Source organism: Dicentrarchus labrax, unplaced genomic scaffold (assembly GCF_905237075.1).
Source record: "Dicentrarchus labrax unplaced genomic scaffold, dlabrax2021, whole genome shotgun sequence".
NCBI lineage: Eukaryota > Metazoa > Chordata > Actinopteri > Moronidae > Dicentrarchus > Dicentrarchus labrax.
Window position 1 is genome coordinate 9,263,893 of NW_026136710.1, and position 16,427 is coordinate 9,280,319.

At 40.6% G+C, this 16,427-nt stretch overlaps 1 protein-coding gene across 3 annotated transcripts in view; it reads right to left on the minus strand.

Annotated features, from left to right (window-relative positions):
- The window catches only part of znf462 (zinc finger protein 462), a 50,841-nt gene that overhangs the window by 14,077 nt on the left and 20,337 nt on the right, over positions 1-16,427 (minus strand). For all 3 annotated transcript variants that reach the window (XM_051411954.1, XM_051411956.1, XM_051411955.1), the window contains exons 2-7: positions 13,058-13,308; positions 7,592-12,819; positions 6,900-7,034; positions 3,896-4,320; positions 2,263-2,381; positions 677-874 (exon numbers count right to left, since the gene is read on the minus strand). In XM_051411954.1, the coding sequence (XP_051267914.1) occupies positions 677-874; positions 2,263-2,381; positions 3,896-4,320; positions 6,900-7,034; positions 7,592-12,819; positions 13,058-13,268 (6,316 nt within the window). In that variant the 5' untranslated portion in view covers positions 13,269-13,308. The remainder of the gene's footprint in view (positions 1-676; positions 875-2,262; positions 2,382-3,895; positions 4,321-6,899; positions 7,035-7,591; positions 12,820-13,057; positions 13,309-16,427) is intronic.

A 16,427-nucleotide genomic window follows, 5' to 3' on the forward strand; every position in this document is an offset into this window, starting at 1 on the left:
CTTAACAAAAATGGTTACATTTTAGGTCAAATGTTGCTGTGAGTTTTATTTGATGACATTTATTACACTATTTTATTTTAAAGAGCACTGAGCATTACATATATGCTAGAGCTGCAATGATCAGCTGATTAGGCATTTAGTTAATAACAAGAAAGTAATCTGCAACTATTTTGATAATCGATTTTTTAGAATATTTGTAAGTGTTCAAGTAAAAATGCTAAACATGCATTGGACAGCCTCTCAAATGTAAGGATTTCATGCTTTGCTGTTGTCATATAATGATGTTAGGTGAATCTCTTCAGGCTTTGGACAGCTGGTCTAATTAAACAACATGTTTGAGTACATTTCCTCATTTGTGGGAAATTCTAATGCACAGTTTTCACTATTTTAATTAATTTATAAAATAGATTATTATTAATAATATCAACTGAATTATTAATAATGATAATAATTGTTATTTGCAGTCAGTCATACATATAATATACATTATATAGAGAGTCTATTTTATATTTAAACAAATTCATCAAAACCCACATAGGGCCTTTGGAATAAGCAAAAATATTTTAAATATTTCTGTATTTCAATGGATTCTGCTTTAATGCCCAATTGAGATTTCCCAAATCGGGCTTAACAAGCCTCTCATACAATCTTATATACATTAAAATTACATTATTACCATCTGGGGCCAAGGAAGTCTGCTCTGCGCTACCAGCCAGCCGGGAGGGCCTGAGGGAGGCATGAGCAGCCTGGGTAGCAGCCCGGAGTTTGTGGAGAGTCAGGGCCTCACCATGGTCTCTCAGAGAGTGCTCCTTCAGCTGGCTGATGGTCATAGAGGAGAAGGGGCATGACAAGCACTTGTATGTGTGCTGCTCACCTGAAGGAAAATCAAAAATCATCATCAATCACAAGTCAGCAACTTGCTATATGAATTTTACCATACAGCATTAGATGAGGATTGGCAGGGATCTGTACACGGTTGAAGATTCTTTATTAAAAAAAACACGGTGATAATAAACACATCCTCCGCCACAAACAAAGCTATTCCCCTCTGATTCAATCTGTAACAAATATGTCATCTAGTACCGCCTTGGTGTTCCCCTTGGACTAATTAGCATAATTCGGATAAAAAGAATGTTGAGCTGCAACATTTATTAAAGTTACATAAAAATTCAAATGGAAATATCTTGAGGTATCACACATAAACATAAACTTATGAAATAACATAATAGGTCAGATTCACATTCCAACTTTCCTTACAGGCAGTTTAAAAGTAACAAAGTTGATTGGCAAACACTTTGGAAGAGTTTTAAACATGCCCATGGAGGATTTATAGCATCTTGCTTCCTGTAGCTGTTGAATAGATTTGTTTAACAACCGAATGCAAGCAGCGTGCTGAGTAGCATCACTGTGACAGCCAAATCTGATCTGTTAGTTACATGTTTTTGCCAGAAGTGGTTTTATAAGGAAACTACTTGCAGATATCTTCCTGTTTCTGGTAAGAACATGTTTGGACTAAGACAATCAATCTAAAGTATCTCTAGCTTGTTGGACTGCAAGCAAAGGCACAAAGGCAAAGAACTGAGCCACAACGATGAAATTTAATTCTGATGGTTTTCACAAAATGCTCAAAATCGCCAAACTCCTCTTTTCAAATGTAATCACAGCTCAAAATTGGTTTAGGTCAATTATCTACAGCAGTTGTTAACTCTTACTGCTGTTTCTTGTTCTCTCCAATCAGATAGCTGAGAGCACTCAAATGTCTTTTGAAAATTGGCCTTTCTAGTTTGTTGGTGTTAAGATCCTTTCTTTTGCTCATGTATTGATCTCTCAGGTGGAGCTTTTTTTGCATTTGCTTGAATGTCTATGCCTTTGTCTGCCGTCTGGCTCCCTCAAAAACCAAAAGCGATCACAGGCATAATATCAGACACCTGTATGCCTTGGTAGCATGCTGGGCGTCACTTCTAACCATGTTTCTAATAAATAACGATACATTCATCCGGACCATCTTTTCTAAAACCTGAATCCAAATATGATTCTTTTGGATGTGTAATTAAGTGTATCTAATGTACACAGTGAATGGTGAAACTGCTCCTCCATCTAATCCACTGGTTGCATTGCGCTGGATAAGCTAAATCAAGCAAAGTATCGTTATGTGGAAGATGATAAACAGGAGGCTGCTATTCTGGCCCAAAAGTACCTTGTTAGTCATGGATACAGCTGTAAGATGTGATTTAATGCGTGTGTGTGTGTGTCTGTTTTTACCTGTGTGTGCCTTATGCAGGTGGCTCTTCAAGCGACTCACGTAGGCAGATTTAAAGGGGCAGAGTTTGCACTTGAAGGGCTTGTGGTGCCCGTGGTGAGACTGCACATGTCTGTCCAGACTGGTGATGAGACAAAACACACAAAAAATAAAAAACAAGAAGGGGGGATATGAGATAAGAGGATAAAAGACATAAAAAAAACCAGATGAAATGGGAACAAAAGGATAGCAGATAAAGAGAGAAAGTGACAATCATAGAGTCCAGGAAAGAAAGATAGAGCTATACTCTACAATATCCACTTTGATGATTTCAACAGCGGGGTTTTTTCAGCAGCATCTAAAGCGCTCAATTCTGTTTACCTCACAAACAACAGCCGCACATTTCCAATGACTACAGAACAAGGAGCCGTGGGGTGAACTCATCTACCCACAATCCCCTGGTGGGAATGAGTGCGTGAGTGCCTGTGGGGACGGTGGCTGTGTTTTTAATGCCAGCCTCCTAGGTGGCATGGGAATGCGGCTTCTTTCTGGGTCAGGGCACATACAGTACAGAGGGATTACACCTGGGAGCTCAGAGGAGATGAGGACTCTCTCTTTCCCTCTCGCTCTGTGTGTCTCTGTGATGGATAAAACAAATCACACTACCAAAATGTCTGTCTTGCTGTAATGTTTGTCTTACTCTCCTAGGAGGCAGGGAATCTTAGAGAAGATTGAAGACTCAAAAGTATTGTGGTAGGGCAAACAGAATAAGGTGTAAAAATGTGCTATGTACAAAATGAGTTTAACATCCAGTTGATTTGCAGAACAACTGGTGTTAAGACTGGTATGGTGTACAAGGGTGAGAGTTTCAAATATACTGCTACCAGGGCTACATATTGCATATATTATAAGGGTGTGGGTACACTGATCTAGCACTTCAAACAAATGACTTTTTATAGATGGCAAACAAATTGACATGAAAGTCACACCTCTCAAAATGAAAGCAAATTAAATTAGGATTTTTTAATAAAATCAAACCCCTATTTTTGATACTATTGATGGCCAGTATGTATTCAGCAATAGCCATTCAGGCTATTTAGATTCTATAATGAACTCACAATATAGTAGTTTTAAATTTTTTAACCATTCGCGCAATAGATTAAAAATTGCCTTGTCATGCATGGGGGATTCACAGGCCACATCACAGCTGTAATGAGTTACTGCTAATGCAAGTCAAACATCACCAACTGACACTGCTTCACATTACAAGCATTAAACTGGCAAGTTACAGGATGGCTTTTATTGTGAAGAAGACACAGGAAGCACATTTTGTTTGTCACCAAGGTTATAAGAGGTTTTTCCAGACTATGACAGAGGATTTTTAATTGCAAATGAGTAATGGAACAAGAAGGAGCAACCACAGTCATAGAGGAAGGGCTGTAAGTAAAAGCTACTTGCAACCACTGGCAAAAAATATGTATATATAAAAAATATAAAAAAGATCCATTGCTTGCTCTTCTGAAAAAGTAGCTGCCCAATAAGTGTTTGCTGTAGTATCAAACCATCATTAATCGCGGGTATCACGGATTACAACTTGAAATTTACTCCCTATAAAATACCATCCTATTTTCCAGGGACCGTATCCTCCCTACTTACTTGTGTCGGAAGGGTGAGACGAACTGGCAGTACTGGCAGCTGTATTTGTCTTCTCTGCTGAACAGCGCCATGGCTGAGTGGCTCCTCTCATGTGACCTCAGTCCCTGCATGGACATGAAGACTCGGTCGCACTGGGCACATGGGTGACCCCCTGCTGTCAATCGCTGCTTCAGTTGGTCCCCTGACACTACGGCCCTCGCTGCAGCCACAAGGGCCGCTGCCCTTCCTTCGACAGCATCCGTTTCTGATTCCAGTGTCTCGGTGGCAACAGCAACACCCCCAGAAACAGTAGAACCCAAGGTTGGGCCCATCATTGTAGCCGCAGGGCTCTCGAGGTCATCTGCTTCGGCTGCTTCATCCCCTTCCAGGTCGCCATTAGTTAGGCTCTCTGAAGGCAGGGTCAGGGGGACCTCGCTGACTTCCTGCTGCAAAACAAAGTAGTATCAGATATTTAGTAACCTTTCTGTGCCGGTTGATTTAGTCTGTTAAAGCCTTTTAATTATGTGAATGCACAACACTGCAGTACAAGGAGAAACGTTATAGGTAAAAATGTTATTTGTCACTCAAGACGCCAGTGGAGACCTGTTTTAATGCCGGGTGTGAACTGACATGCTTAGAGCTGTCCACTTGTGATCAAATCATCCAAGACACATGTTAATGGCATGTCTAAACAGGGCCCTAGAGTTTCGCACCTTAACCACATAAGCAACAGTCTATGCTGTATCAGTGCAGTCATTTTCAGTTAAGTTTTGGTCACAGCTCTCTCTCTCACTCACTGTATTGACAATTGAATAAATCTATGCTTGAGTATTGGCTACTGGAAGATCAACATGTGGGTATATCATTGACCTGAAAGCCTTTCTATGCAACACATTTTCCTGAAATACTTCAGAAACAGCCACAGCACTTGCTCAAAATACTCCAAGGTGCCTCTAAAGAACGAATGGCTGAAAAACATGACTGAGTCGAGCCCAGTAAAAGGCAAGCCTTAACAGTAACCTTAGGCTAACTCCAACCATGATGTGAAACTCTGCAGTCTGCTGTTATTAACTGACACACCACACACACACACAAGTCCAACGCCTTTATCTGTCCAGAAGCTTTGTTGTTACATATTATTCCCAAATCTCCTCCATCTTTCTAATATATATATATATCAACAGTATAACTCTAAGAATAAGAATAAATGCAATAAAATTATTCATAACAAAATCAATCACAATATGCACCCAGTTTTATCTTTATACCAAACAACAAGGATTTATTCTGATTAATAATCTTCCTCTGTTTGGCTGCTAGACCTGTTTCATTACTAGCTGCTGCCCTGCTGCTGCTAAATCACCCAGAAACGAAATGGGATGATAAAAAAACAGTCATACAGCAAAACAGATAAAGAGCTAAAACCGAAGACACCGCACATTCACACATCTACCAACCACACAAACCAACTCAAAACAGAACTCCACCTACTTCTTCTTCCTCCAACTGCTGGAGCGCAGGCTGGGCTCTGTAGTCGTCACAAGTGGACAGACAATCACCATGACTTTTTTATTGCCCCAAGGAAGCTCATTCTTTCTGTGGAAGGACCTGACCCTGCACTTCATGCAGCCATAAATAAGATGTGGCATCCACAGACCCAACCTTGCCATCCAGTCTGCCATGACTGCACTGTCAGCCTGTTCTTCATCCAACTGTATCAGAAACCATTGCAGTTCTAGATTGAAACTGTATTCATGATACTATAAAAAGCAACATTCATTTTTACCCTCTGCAATGTGTAAAACATACAGTATATTCCATCTGGTAGAGATATTGTAAGCCATGAATGTTTGCAGTTAACCCATAACCCTGTCAGGGTATCCCATGAAATGAATACACCTAAAAGTCGAAGTCGCAACAGAAATAGTCCCATTATTTTAGTAGACCTCTGTTATCCGAGTTAATAGTTCACTGTATCACTCTCAGTGACCCCAAACCATCTCATCCTAAATACATAAAAGACAGACTTCAGTGTCTGACGGAAGAACCAGGCCTCCGTTTGGGTGAGGCGTTGGATCCTTGGGCCTGTTCCCCGCACTGGCAGCCTCAGTGGAATACTAATGTTCGAATGGTTACCCGCCACTGCCCTAAAAGTTATGGCTCACCACTCTGTCCTCCACTCCCCCCCCCCTCCACTGCAATGGGACAGCATTGCTTGTTTTCTCTGGGGGAAGCTGACAGACTGTCTACCCAGAAGCCTCCGTCAGTAATAAACAAAATGGGAAACAGAACCTAAGTTCAGTAAAACAGATCACTGCAGAGCTAGAAGGATGAGAGTTAGATTATAAGACAGAAACAATAGGGACAGACAAAGTGGGTCTTTCAAATATTGTTTAAGAAAATATATTGTTGATAAAACTTGATCAAAATAGGAGTAAATAACACATACTGTACATTTGCTTGATCTCTGAAGTAGTAGCTGCACAATTTGTTAAAAAGAAATAGCTTGATATTTTGGGAGATACATTTATTTTTATTCGTGTTGAAGTTAGATATTAAGATTGATATCACTCTCAAATTTGTACACTAAATATGAAGCTACAACTAGCAGCATATTAGCTTAGCATAGGGAGAGACAGCTGGCTTGGCTCTGTCCGAATAAAATAAAAGAATCTTTAAGCCTTATTAATGTCAGTGCTTTATGCTAAGCTAAGTAAACTAGCTGCTGGCTGCTGGCTTCATATTTATAAGACAGATATGAAAGTGACATCAATCCTCTCATCTACGGTAACTCTTGTGAAGGAAGTGTATTTTCCAAAAACTATTTCTAACACATTTTACAATTAAGAAACATGTGCTGTGTTATCAAATATTATTTACATTAAATAATTTAGTCTTTTGTATAAAAATAAGTTTTAACATTGACATAGTTAATATGAATATGTTTCAGACTTGATGTAATAAATCTATAATATAATACAAATGTTTGTCTTTGGAATTAAAAAATAAATTCAACTCCATTTACCTTGACATGTCCCTCTTTGACTTCTCCATACTGGACGTGCTTCCTAAGATGGTTGCAGATGGCTCGGAGGGTGGGGTGCACCTCTATGCAGAAGTTACACCTGAATCCTATGGGAGCTTTATTTACAGGGCTTTCCTGTTCACAGACAAAGAATGACATGAAAAAGAAGCTGTTCGGTTAAACAGTGTCATTTACATAGCACCACTAATTCCTGTGAATCTATCCAAACCAGCTGATGTATTTGTATCAGAACATACTATTATTTTTCTTCACAAGGTTTACCTTTTCTCCATGAAGTTAGAGACTGTCATTGTTCTCAAATATACATTAAAAGAAGATCAATGGTATTTTGAATGAACTTATTATGAAACTAATTATAACACATCATTATATTATCGTTATATATTCCTAGTGATTAAAGGGGCAATTTGAAACACATAATTATCTCTTTAATTCCATTTTGGCAGGATAGGACTACTACACCAGCTGCAATAACTGTATATTTATAAAGTCATGTTATGATAAATTAACAATACTCTCAGTGATACATTATTTCGCTATGAGCTATTTCCATCGATATAAAATCATAGACAGTGGTAGCTTGCAACTATGGCATCAATAGATTTAGAGTATACTGATGAGTTTTTTTATTTCATTTACAAGGCTTAAAGAAGACTTGTATCTCCACTCACCTTCTCAGGTTTGGTCTCAGGTAGTTCTGCAGCTTTCTGTTTGCTGAGAAGCTGCCTCCTCCTCTCCTGCCTCATGGCCCTCTTCTGAAACTCTTCATTGTGGTTCAATAGATGTTTAGCCAGAACTGGGAGAGCCAGAAACTTCAGCTCACAGTGAGAACACTGGTACAACTCAGAGTCTTCATCCACAGGACTGGGCGATACCACAAAGTCCCTCTTCAAGTCATTGCTGTGGTGGTCGTTGTAGTGCATAGAGAGCAGCTCGCCTGTGCTGAAGGACAACCGGAAGCATTTTAGACACTTGAATGGCAGCCATTCAACTTCTCTGTCCTGCTCAGGTTCAAGTGGAACCTCCAGCACTTCCTTGTCTTCCTCTGCCATTGCACTGACAGCAATCTTCTCGGGCTCTTTGGCATAGATAACGGTAAAGTAGCGACCAAGCTTGCTAGCATGCTGCTTCTTGGGGAAGACACCTGGGTGGCGTTTAATGTAGTGTGAGACAATGCTCTTCCTGCTGAAGGCCTGGAAGGCGCAAAGAGAGCACCTTCGTCTCTCCACAGCCAAACGCAAGTCTTCACTCATTTCTGAGTTGTCCCCTTCTGATGGCGGGGGTGCCACCACTTTGTTAGGCTTTTCGGTCATAGTCTTGGAAGCAGCCAGACAATGGGTATAATAGGCATCAATATCATGCCGCTTCTGGTAGTGTGCTGCCAGACCTTTGCGTATAGGGTTTGTGTACGAACACAGAGCACATTTGAAGACGTTGTTTTTACCTTCTGGCTGAGCACGAACATTGTTGTGCTTGATACGGTAGTGGCGAGCAATGCCTTTCCTGGTAGAGCAAAAGTATTTGCAGAGCTGACACTTGAATATAGCATGTTTCTCTGTCTTGTTGATGGGTAACTGGGAGAGGGCAAGATCCAATTCACTGACCTCCTGGACTTTCGCTCCGCTTGATATATTACTAGCACTGCATTCAGCTACTGGCTCTGTTTCTTTACCAGGGGAGAAAGTTGTCATAGAGGGAGTGAACATATCAGAGGCTGACTGATTGTGATATTTCTCATAATGGATTTTGAGTTTCTCAAGTGTCCCATGTGTGTACGGGCACATTTTGCATCTGTATGCACCATAGCCCTGCCTTTGAGTTTTGCACTTATCATCCCCGTCATTTAAGTCAGCGATTTGCTCTATATCATCTGCAAAGTCTTCTGCAGTGACTTTCACTAAAGGGTGTCTTTTCTGGTAGTGAGTTAGGACACCATGGATGCGGGAATTGACATACGGACAATGACGACATTTATACACAGAACTGGGGTTGATGTCTGCCTCCTGTGCAAAATCTGCAGCTTTTACTTTCATTCCTGGGTGCTTCTTCCCATAGTGAGTGAGGAGGCCATGGAGACTGTTGTACTCTGACAGACATACAGTACACTGATAAGGATTGTTAGAGATGGAAAGACGTGGGTGGGGAGGATGGGGATTGCTTTCTTGAGGTGGGGTGGAAATGACCAGTGCTCCATCATCTTCAACAGACTGACAATTGAAAGACGCATGTTCTTTGGCAACCTGCTGGTGGATCTTTTCAGCTGAGCCATTTCCTTTGATGATATCCAAAAGCACAGATTCATCCCCTTTAATGGCCCATGGGTGGACTGCTTGATAGTGACTAGTGATGTCCCATATTGTACAGGCCTCAAAGGCACAGTCTCTGCATTTGTAATGTTTAGTTTCCATATTTCCCCCTTGTTGGGTGGTCTCTGGACCAGCCCATAGCTTACTGGCCATGTATGTGTAATCAACATTGTGCTCAGGATGGCGTCTTTGGTAATGGAGCAGCAGGCCTTGGGGTTCAGCGTGGGAGTAAATGCACCACTCACAGTGGTAGCCAGCCTCCAGAATGCCATCTTGGTAAGCCCAGTGTAAAATGGTCATGGCTGTGGCTTTCACAGTGGGGTGCTCTTTCTTCAGATGTTTCTTCAGGGCATAGACGTAAGGGGATGTGTAGGAACAGTGTCTGCACTTAAGGGAACGCAGGGATGTAGCGTTTTCAGGGTCTGGAGGGGCTTGGATCACAGCAGAAGAGACACTGCTCGACTGAACCATCTGCGCACGCTCACGCTGACTCCGGACAACGGCAGTGTGACGACGTACAAGGTCAGCATTGGCCTTGGTTTCTCTGTGCTTCTTCTGGTAATGAATAAGCACTCCTTTTACAGTGCGGTTGCCATAATCACAGTGCTGACAAAAGAACAGCTCGTCCTCACCTTTCTCACCACTTCCTGGTTTTGGGCTTGAGTTGTTTGAGCCATCGTGACCATTGTTTTGAAACTGCTTCATAAACTGTTTGGGAGCTGCAATTTGCAATTCGTCCATTAATTTCATCAAACCAGGGGTAGGAGCACCATGTTTGATATATTTTGCAGTCACTTTTACTTCTGGGTGTCTCTTTTGATAATGGACCAACACACCAACAACAGATCTGTTGCTGTACACGCAGTGTTTACAGTAGTACATTTCTTCATCTGATCCATACAGTGCTGTGCTTGGTTGTTTTGGAGGTGTAGCCATGCTAAGATTATATGAAGAGTTTGCAGACTGTGATTGATCCACTGAGATGACCTTCATGGTTTTCTGTATACGGAAATAAGAGGCCTTTTGCTCTGGGTGTTTCTTCTGATAGTGGACCAAAACAGAGTGCATGTTGGGGCTAGCAAAAGAACAAACATCACAATCATAGACGACAACATTGCCACCTACAGATTCTTTGAGAGGGTCTGTCTCAGCACTGGCTTCAGGGGTCTTGGAGACAGTTTTCAGCACTGGGCTGGAGGAGGACCTGGGGGTTGACGTGGCTGAGTTAAAATTCTTGGGGCCAGAGTTTAATATTTCCCTCAGGGTTTGCGATTCGCCTGTCTTGTGGGACTGCTCCACTACATAGCTGGAGAAGATCATAGCATTATTAATTTTCACTGTAGGATGCATTCTTTGGTAATGGGGCATTAGGCTCCTGACATTGGGGCTTGTGTAGGAACAAAAGCGGCACATGTATACAAGATTTGGTTGATTGAAGTTGAGCACATTGCTTGCTTCAGGGTGGTGATCCATATAGTGTTGGTGTAGATCGTTGTAATTCGTGTATTCAATGTAGCACTCTAAGCAGCGGAAGACCGCACTCTGGTCCTCAGGGTCCAGGATGTACTTAAAGCTGAACTTGATGTAAGGGTGCATCCTCTGGTAATGGGTGCTGACGCTACGAGCTGATTTGTTGTGGTAATCACAGTGTTTACAGTAGAAACGTGCAGTTCCTGGTTCCTCTGAATAATCAGCGTTCTCTTGAATAGTACTGTCACTGGGGTCAGCAGAGATGTTTTCACTATCATCTGAAAGAGTTAGGGAAATAGGAATGTTTCTAGGTTTTGACTTAGGGTTGCTTTTTCTTTTCCCTATCCTGCCTCCCTCGTGCGAGATCATTGATTCTCTTGCATGAAGCTCTTGTGTGTTATAAGTAAAGACAGGGTTTTTATTGTCATGGTCTGTATCCTCTTTATCAGCACTGGCATGATTTTCTCCTGCATCTTCATCATCCATGTCATCCAGGTTTATAATCATGTCCTGTTGGCTTTGGCTTATCTTACTTTGAAGGTTACTGGCAATTTCATCAATTCTAGTTCTCTTCTTAACTGAGGACAAATCCAAAGGCAAGTCATTAATAGACTTCCTGGCTCTTTTCCCTGTTACTAAGGGCTTTTTGGTGGCAAGTCCTAAAATGGAGGTCTGGGTTTTTTGTAGAAAGATTGGAGAAGCGTCCACTTCAGAGTCTGGCTGGTCAGTCAGCTGGCTTTCAAAGACAGCGGGATCAAGGTCATCACAGTAGGAATGCTTATGCTGCTGGTGAACCCTAAGACCTTTCAGAGTCGTGGTAGAGAAGCTGCAGAGTGTGCAGCGATGAGGATTCGGCTGGTCGTTCGATGTGCTGGTTACCTTTTTTCCATTGACTTTGGAACTTACATTACCCCCATTGACTGGCTCTGCAGCGCTGTCATTCTGAGGATCTGGGCTATCACTTGTTAGGTCCATGGTCTCTAAATCTGAGGAATTGTGGCTCTGTTTATGCGTGCCTAGTTTAAGAGGGCTCGTGCAAATAAACGGACATTCATCACATTTATACACTGTGGTTTTACCAGAAAGGTGAATGTTTTCAATGTGGCGGGAGATGCTCCGCCTGTGCATGGTGAGGAAGGAGCAGAAGGGGCACTGAAATCGGTTCATGTACTTTCTAAAGGGTATTCCTTTAGTCTCCAGTAATTTATTATCATCATCAGTTAAAAGCTGCTTTGCATCTGCTGACAGGGTCCCAGTATAGCTGGGATCATCTATATCGCCCAGCTCCTCATCATCATCATCATCATGATCATCATCTAAGCTGCTCCTAGAATCGTCTTCATTAAGTAAGTTGGCATCCATGTCTATGACAGTGTTAGAGACATCAGATGAAGCAAACCTCTTGGACAAAATAGAGGAACCTGTGCTGTTTGGTGTTACTGCACTTATCTGTGCATATTGAAAGGATGAGATCTCTGGGACTGACTTCTCCAATGTGTTTTCTACTGTTTTTCCTACTGACTCTTCCTTTCCAGCGAAACTCATCTTTGATCTAGTCGGGCTTCGGGAAGCTGAGGGAGAATCTGGTCTGGGTGAGCTTGCACTCGTCTCCCCTTCCAGCTCCGCAATGCAGGAAACTATCTTGACCTTGTCGCTGTGTTCTTTCACCACGTGATTAGTCCAGCTGTCCTTCTGGTCAGTCTGATAGTCACACCATTCGCAGGCAAATGTTCCCTTCATGAGTCCAATGGCTGAGTCAGATTCCTCTCCAGTCTCAGTTGAAGGATCTCTAGCCCTCTCTGAGGGAACTTTGTTATGATACATTAGTTGGTGTTTCATTATCCTTGCTTTGCGTGGAGACTTGTACGTGCAATACTGACAGGAATACACTTTTGAATGGTCATTGTGCATTATAACAGTGTAGCTGGGTTGTTTAGCTTTCTGTGAGGAGATACTTGCATCTGAATCCTCCTCTACAACATTATGCACTTTTTTGGTGTGGTTTCTTAAGAATGATTTCGATCTGAAGTAACGGACACAGAACTTGCACTGGTAAAACGGCAGATGGGTTTCAGCTGTCTGCTTTTGTGGAGTTTGGTTGGAATTGTCAGTAGAGTTGGGGCCTGAAAAGACGAGAAAGCATGTGAGAAAAATAGTAACTCAGTAACATTTTGCTGTTATTATTTAGACTTTCTGCTGATTCTGTCAATAAAACCAGCAACAATTCAATATTTTTTATTCTGCTTAATAATGTATTATATCATCCTACTACGAAGAGTCCTTTAAAACGGGAACAGAAAACAGTGTTTCCTAATCCTCAACAAATTAACTGTAACATCTGAATTAATGTGGTAGGCATACTCATTCCAGCTTTAGGAGGCGTATAATCCTTGTCATCCTTATCCTCATATTCCTCGTCTTCCTCCTCATCTTCATCCTCGTCTTTCAGAGAGTCAGACTCATCTGCATCTGCAGGCTGCAAGAAAACAGTGTGTACTTCCTGAATGTGGGTCTTCAAGTCATCATATGACTCTGCACGGAAGTCACAGCCATCACACTGCAATACCTCCATCCCTAAAAAGAGGGAGCACTCCCTGGAAAATCAGGGAAACCTGCAAAGAAAAAGAGAGAGAAAAAAATCATCAGGAGGATAAACAGCATTTTCCAAGGGGGTATGTGGTAGAGTAAATGTCTAATTAAGCAGTTGTGATTAAAGAAAAGTAATTTATGAAAATAATGTTAAAATATTCATGAGAGCCATAGGCTAACTTCCCATTACAATGCAAGTTAAGGGTCAGTTAAGTCCGTTCAAGACTTCAGGACTAATATCCTGTAATGCTTCAATATTCAGTGTAGCGAACAACTCCTTCCATAGAAATTAGCTTTGTGATGATCTAGCATGATTACCAATGGCAATTCCTGCTGTGAACAAAGAATAATCAAGTACAGGGTGGATGGCACACCTTTTCCACATAACAAGTAAGACATTGGCCAGAAAAAGATGTAATGCTTTCAAATGTTCATGATTATGAGCTCAAAGGCCATCGTTCTAAAGCAGCAGAGTCTTATTCTAGTTAGTTCTAGAAACTATAGTTCTAGAGATTCTTCATGTTGCATTCGCAAGAATTTGCAACACAATGTATCACACATGTAAATTTGGCACTGGAGAGAAAAATTGTGTTAGAATTGTACACTGTGAATGTCATTTGAACCAGGATAAATTAAGACTCAGCCTACAATGCATTTATTTCTTTATGATTGCTTTGATAATATGTAGTAGTGATGAGATGGAAGATTAGAAGATAAAATTTTAACAAAATCAAAAAATCAGAACCATTACGAGCCTTCAAGTCTAAATCAAATATGTTACTGATATACCTACCAAACAAACAAATTACACAAAATTAAAATGATTGAGTTTTGCTTCTACAAGAAGTCATATTCTCACAAATTAAATGTTCATTTATGCAAAACTGCAACAAATTTCTGTTTCTCATTATGAAGACAAAACCACATGGATGGTCACCAATTCTTATAAAAATTTGAATATTTTCAATCACTGAAATGCCTGAAGCTGCTCACAAACTCTGATAGAAAGCCTAACAAAACATGACAAAGAGAAAAATTCAGCAGATGCTGATGTTACTTAGAATACTAAGAAGGTCCCATTTTTTAGCATAGCATCATTCCAAGAACAATGGAGGGACTGAGGAGGGATTATGGGCTGATTTGTCCCATTTTTATTACCTTGGGATAAGCAACAGCTGGAGAGCAGCTCCACAGCTCAGTATTTAGAGCAGACTATTCCATCAGATTGTATCAACTGCTCTGAAATAAGATTGAATGAATCAACTGAGAGATGAAGGCTTTATGTCTTTGGGCTGCTTTGCAGTTTAGACCTGACCAGAGAAATGGATGTTGATGATGTGGCCATCATTTCACAGCTCTTTCATCATGGCTTTCTAATCAACTGTCATTTTGTCTCAAAAACCATATAATATCACAAATAGGACTTGTAGCTCACACTGGTTCTGAGATACAGGTAGTTAAAGGGCAGAGTTTACAACCTTGACTCTCAAATCAAATCCTAATCAATACAATCTTTTCACACTGTCTTTTGAACACAATAACAAGTAAAGTACAGTGTTTCTGTGAACATATTATGTTTGCTTAGACAATAGGTGCATACTGAGGTGCACGCCATAGTTTTGGACAAAAAACATATATATGTATACATATTTTTGCCTTTAATAGACACAGACAGCAAATGGGACATGCAGCAAAGGGCCATGGGTTAAGGACTCCTTAGTACATGGGGCGCAAAAAAACTGCACATATTAAATATATACAAACTGCATCAACAAAAGAAACACGGCTTAAAGAAAGTAAAGCAATGGATGCATAACAGGAACGGAATCAACACCTCTATAAGCCAGTCTGTACATTTGATTTTACAAAGCTGGCATTTCATTCATATGTAAACTGCTAATACCCAAGGCCCATGCACAAAGATGGGGCTAACATGAAGGATCTGTAAGGGTAAGGTTACGCCTATGTTGTTGGACTCATTAGGTCTGCTGATTGCTCTCCATAGATGCATAATTACCAAAAGCCTTATAGTATAAGACCATTTTATAGGACAAGGTGCACCCTGTGGTACAACGCTGGTCGCTCATGATGTTTCCATATTTCAGGATGATTACATCCCCAAACCACTAAGTAAGTAAGCTTAAGAGCAGTTTCATGAACACCATGGAAATCTTCCAGCACTGAACATATTTGAACCAACGCACAGCAACATCTTCTGACAGAATTTCAAGATGGATTAAAGCTCTTCTGGTAGACATTCACCTCATTAACTCCTTCATATAAAGCCTGCCCTGCATATCACATAGAGAAAAATAAAAAAAATTTGAAATACAACACTAAAACAACAATGAAGTTCACACAACTAAAGTGAACACACACACGATGTGTACACTGCATGTCTGTTATGTTTGTAACTGTTAAAATCACCAGGAACGGAAGCCTTAGTATGCAACAACTTTTTTTGATGTGTTTCTCTTTTGTGCCACTCCTTTGTGTGCTGACACAGTAATAATAGATTTTTTTGGACACTGTTTGCTTTTACTGTACAACAATACAGAGTTTAAAATTTAAGGCAACTATTACTATGCTATATTATTACTAATAGAAATGGTAACACACGGATGGGCCCGTTCCAAACTAAAATACACATTTTGTTGAAAGCTGCCACTTTTCTAAGTACTACTTCTTTATAACTAGCATTTATTTGTGTTTCCTATAAAGCAGACACAGAAATATTCCATACAATATTATTCAAAGAGGATTAATAGTTCACACATAAAGTGTGACCCTTTTATCAATCCATTGTCCTTAATGCCAAAAGTCTAAATCAAAATACGTCGTGGTTTGTGTCCAGAGTCCAACCAAATCCAATCTTATAACCATCAGTTCTCCTTATATTCTTGCTGAAAAACTAGAGAATGAGGAGTTTTTGTTGATGGCTGTAGTAATACCTAAAACTCACTAAATTCCCTAACACTATCATAATCAACACTTACTACTTTAATTGATGCCTCTTAAAGATATGAGGAAAAACATCCTAATTAAGTTACATTCATACAAGAGCAGCATTATAACACTGCTTTAAAGCAGGAGTGGCATAAATACAGCACAGCTATATATTTTTGATTTGAGCATTTAGCTT